Raw genomic sequence first — 5,389 nt, 5'->3', positions numbered from 1 at the left:
GACTACTTTTCAAACTTGTGGGCCATCCCTGGTAAAACACCACGGCACATTCGAGAAAATGTTTCATAGTTTCCTCTTCGAGCCGAATTGAATTCATCGACTCCTCTCTTTCCTCGAAGTTGTACTTACTTAGTTTGAAAAAAGCACATAGACATATAATATGTCGTTAAAGAATTAAATAAAAATGTACACGTTCGGCACTGAATTTTAAACAAAGGATATATTAATGGGTTTAATATTACTAAAGGAAAACTAATATTTTAGCAGAACTATTTTTATTTAAAGCACCAACTAATGAATTTTTCGAATGTACTCAAAATTTAGATCATAGTGCATTAGATATACATTGTATTAAGTATTATTTACTGGAGAGACATAACGACGGGCGTCCTCGTGTGGAAGCAGTTTGCGATCTTATATATTGTATAGTAACTGTTTTTCCCGGTTTCTTTATTACATTCCTCCAATAAGTTTCTTAATCCATCAACATTTTGTAATTTCAATGAGTCGTTGAACAACTCCATAAACCTTTCAATATCCAAATGACCATCTTGGCTGCTAAACTTCAATTGGCCCATTAAGCAAACCAAAAATTTTCCATTTGTTTCACTCTCTTCAAGCTTCCACGGCAACAGTTTTTGCAAAATTATAGGATCAACTCCTAATTCAACTTGGCATTTTACCGCTGCATCAGTTATTTTCGTCGCGAGCTTTGGATCCAGTACTAATTTGGGCTAAAAATAGTTTGAGTTAATACTAATAAACTATAAATATACACTGGTTGATCAATAAATTTTTTATTGTTTATTATAGTCTAATTAAAACTTAACATCTGCTATTTAAAATAAAGAAGTAATTTTTATCTCGTATAAATACAGCAACAAAAATGAAAATTAATACTCCGTTTGATTTTAGGAAATGCGCGCTGAACAAATTTTGCAACGAACTTCATTTAACTTTAACTTTTACTTTACTTTTACTTTAACTGAATTTAATTTAAGCATAAAAATAACTTCAAACTGCATTCGACATTTGCAAATCCTTTAATAATTTGTTTTTAAAATTATAATGAAAAACTACTTACCCTTTCTGCGCATTGTGCAACAGAAACAATGGCTAATACCCATAAAAGACGCATTTTATTAATTTATATAATAGACTATGAAGTAATTCAGACTATTACACTATTGATTAAACAAATGAAACTGCGTTAAAAAGCGCTTTATATACGTATTTATTGGCACTTAAGTTACACAATCTCATTATGATATTTCTACTAATAATTATTAGGGATCCATAGGCTAAGTTACAGGTCTATTAATTTATTAATATATGATTTACTTAAGCCGTATCGTAAACGCATTTTTTGTAATTCATATTTTTTGTTTAACTTTACACAACTAGTACTTTATGTTATTTTTGTTTGCTTATAAAAATGAACAAATATGATAAACACGTATTAGAATCAACTACTTTCTTTGTCTTTACTTTTACTTTGTCGATTTTGATTCGAGAATTGGAAATATTAACGAAACACTTGCTGTAAAGATTTAGTTATAAATGTGAACTATCTCCAAATGTTTATTACAACATTAGCTACTTAATATTCATTTCACATACACACGATTTGGTAATAATAACGTTTTGTTTGTGGACTTGAAAAGCCTTCGGTTTAATTCCTAATTGACTGTCGATACGTCGGAGTGAGTTGGTATTTCTATAATAATGCCATCATGTAGATCCTTGTACAAGAATAGATCACTAAGGACATCCCATTGAAAAGAGATGTGAAACTGGGAAACGTTTTCTCTTCGAAACTGTTCACTGCCACCAAGGTGTCTTCAAGCTCTGGGAATAGCAAGGATTCGGAATTAATGTCGACAGCAAATATATCTCTCACTTTCTATTTACTGACGACTTCGTATTCATAGTTAAGTCCACAACCGCACAATCGAATCGAGTATCACAACGGCTTTCTTCCAATGACGCGGGATAAGACGGAAACCGTCTGATACGCCCATGTCCTGCCCCAATGTTAATTGCAGGCTCGCTTTTGAAGCTATTGTCTCAAACAATTAAACTAGTTAAGTCCATTTTTGAACAGGAGGCCAAACGTCGAATCTAGGTCAGCCGGGACGTGTTCGCAAAAATCTCGTCCAATATCCTTCAGTGCCTTAAGACGAAGGTCTAAACTAGAGTTCCCCAAACATTTTTGTGTCGTAGACCCCTTGTCATGTTTTTCCGTGTTGGGTAGACCCTCTACTTACCCGATATTGATTTCCTGTAAATTTCTAACTATAGTTAAGTTAAGTGTTAAAAACTTAAATAAAAAACACATGTTAACTTATTCATTTATTAATTGAATTTAAATTAAAACTAAAACTAAATAAAATTTTGCATCTACTATACCAACTAAACCAATCTATTATACCAACATCCAACAACTTAGACAATTTTATAAACATATATAATATTTTTTTACTTCATAGGTACTTTTATAAATAATGTAAATGTTTTGATATTATAAGAGAGTATGATGTAAGTAAATAGGTACTATCAGTGTATGTGTTGAGATCCACTATTGTGGACCCCTATTTTCATTTCATGGACCCCCAAATTTTTTTTCGCTGACGTAGACCCCTTGCAGGATGTCATAGACCCCTAAGGAGTCGATATAGATCACTTTGGGAATCACGGGTCTAAACCAATGTGTATTACCAGTGATGAATTACGTCAGCGAAACACGTTTCAAAAGTACTAAATATTGGCTCATATAATACAAACCATGAAGGCTTTAAACATGTACCATAGCAAAAAGAAATATCACTATCTGAGTATACATAGGTGGCACGCATACATTTTCATTTGGGTACGTTATATGTGAAAAAAAATATGTATTAGCTACTTTTACTAAAAAGTATGAAACCATTTTAAAAATCGATCTGAATAAAAATTTCAAATTGTTAACAAGTTATCGTTAATTCTATGAGATTGTCTGCAAGTTAAAATTTTTGAAATAAAAAGATCATGTATTTTATGAGTATTCAGATTCTATCGCGGGAAAAATCTTCATATATCTACGATGTTCTATTCACTACAAGTAACCATTAATCACTGAATCTTTTTTTTAATTATTTCCGTGATTATCTGTTTCTTAGCATTTTAATTTGAAAATAATAATGTTACGAGACTGTTATTGCCTTTTTTGAGGCAACTAATCTAAATTACAATTCTTCACAATCTTTATTAACAGGACACAGCTCTAGGGACATAAATGAAACTGAAATAACAGTTCCTCTGAACATTACTTACAAGTATTATTATCATTAACATAGTTTCGTTATTGTATTATATGTATTTCATCGTTCCAGACAGTAGATGCCAACTGCAGATATAGGCCTTCCCAAAAATTTCTATGGCGTGGCGATTATGATACATACCCCATGTATCATAATCGCCACGCTTGGCAGGCGGATTGGCGATCGCAGTAAAGTACGCTAGTTCCTGCCCATCCTCTGATTTCTTGTTTGTGGGTAGTGGGAATACCATATAATTTATACGCAAAATAGGAATTAAATAAGATTCCTTCCCGGAAATTGACACAGCGGCTCCACCGCCCTCTACCGATGGGGTATCACTTCTCCGCTTATATGTTCTTGTATTAATAATTTAATTTATATACACCTAGATGTCCTTCACTCGCATCGCATAGCCCGTTCTACCTTCTGTTGGTGTTATTTCTTAACTTAGATAAATAAATGTGACATAGTACAAAAAAATGCATCATTTAAATAAACAGGTCATCCATCCTTTGCGTGCAGCGGTTTACAATATCCATTCTTAATTGATTTTTACGTGTCATAGTAATATACCAAATGTCATGTTTCTACCCCTCTTGGTTCAAAAGGTATCGTGATGAGTTAGAACATAAATCAGTACAGTTAGAAATTTCTTATATATTATAATCTATATTCCACATAAGAGAAAATTCGACATAAGAGCTTATGTATATCTTATGTAATAAAAGTCATAAATTATAAGAGAAATTATTTAAACAGTACAAGACGAAACTTTCATCAACCCTATGATTGCACTTGTAGCGCTCATGTGGACATTCTTTATTATTGGCTACTATGACCACAATGCTTTTAGACTTAAATAATGATTGGGTTAAAACAATTTCGAGTATTATTTAGATAGTCATTAATTCTGAAAAGTTTTGTGGCAGTGGTGGCTAGTAACACGAAGGGCTCTCGTGAACGCTACACGTTCACTAGGACAGCCTTCCCGTCCGAAAATAAACCATTCTGCAATTGTATTGCGTCTACAATATAGCTTAGCAGTAGAAGCACAATGATCACTCCTAGATTTTTTACTATTTTAAAGATTGAAAGTAAGAGATGTACGAGTATTATTCCTCATTAAACATACGGAACGCAGATTTAAATATTTTTGTTCGTGACATTATCTTGTTTATTTTATTTATTATCTCAGTTATTTTTTTCTACAATAACAGAATGTGTCATATAGATTATAGAATCTTTGCTGAAAGGTAGAATATTCATATTTTATTTGTAGGTATACTAAACAGTGAACTTTTGACATATCTGAATTTATGCGTCTTCTTTATCAACGTTTATTGAACTAAACATATTTAATGATATTTATTATGGAAAGACAAAATTAAGTAATAGGACTGTAAATTATTTACGTAGTAAAATGTAGTAAATTCTGGCTCGCAGAAATTACCCGAATATCTCTTTAAAAGAGATAGTATATTTAAGAACTTAGACTTTTTTACCTTTGTATAGTAATATTTAAAGCCAGCATTATGTTTAACTTAGGTTTTGCTGTTTGCGTAAGAAGGTTTTGCTCTTTAAAATAAATAAATAACTAGGTATAGGTTTATAGGGTTTTTAATTATTTTTGTGGCCTTGGTAATTATAGACTAAGACTCTAAACTAAAACAAAATTAGTTTTAGATGGTTCCCAAAAAAAAAAATAATTTATTTGTTCCAAACGAAAGGGGTAACATAAGAATAATAATAAAACACTGCAAAAGTAAAAGAATATAACTGACACCAACTTTTTTTCAACAACATTTTATAAATATAAGTGAAAATTGTATTCCCGCGTATAAATTAAAGTTGTATTGCTGATATTTCTTCATTGGACAGCCATTATCACGGGAGATCTTGTGTAGAAGCAATTAGTAACGATATACATAGTATGGTGAGGAGTTGGTCCGTTTTTTTTATTACATTCCACCGCCAAGTTTATGAAGTCATTAATGTCATAAGGCTCCAACGATTCCTTATAAATTTCAGCAAATTTTTCTACTATAACATGACCATCGCTCCTAGCAAATCCCAATTTATTTACTAAACAA

The 5,389-nt window shown here is 31.6% G+C and overlaps 1 protein-coding gene across 1 annotated transcript; it reads right to left on the bottom strand.

Annotated features, from left to right (window-relative positions):
* Positions 1-362: 362 nt before the first annotated feature.
* Positions 363-1,138, bottom strand: LOC137926669 (GTPase-activating Rap/Ran-GAP domain-like protein 3). Its single transcript, XM_068770341.1, has 2 exons — positions 1,085-1,138; positions 363-734 (listed from the first exon to the last, which is right to left on the bottom strand). Exons 1-2 carry the CDS (start codon positions 1,136-1,138, stop codon positions 363-365), a joined length of 426 nt encoding a protein of 141 aa, XP_068626442.1.
* Between the last annotated feature and the right edge of the window lie 4,251 nt (positions 1,139-5,389).

The sequence above is a fragment of the Battus philenor genome, unplaced genomic scaffold (genome assembly GCF_028537555.1).
Source record: "Battus philenor isolate CCGP_79_NKW_IND1 unplaced genomic scaffold, ilBatPhil1.0.hap1 SCAF_3, whole genome shotgun sequence".
Classification (NCBI taxonomy): domain Eukaryota; kingdom Metazoa; phylum Arthropoda; class Insecta; order Lepidoptera; family Papilionidae; genus Battus; species Battus philenor.
The sequence above is the reverse complement of the archived record's forward strand: the minus strand, read 5'-3'. Positions and strand labels throughout refer to the sequence as shown.

Bases quoted from the DNA above. Each gene is read 5' to 3' on its own strand.
- LOC137926669 (XM_068770341.1), bottom strand. From the start codon at position 1,138: ATGCGTCTTTTATGGGTATTAGCCATTGTTTCTGTTGCACAATGCGCA. The intron at 735-1,084 runs GTAAGTAGTTTT...AACTATTTTTAG, and splicing joins TTGCACAATGCGCAGAAAGG to CCCAAATTAGTACTGGATCC.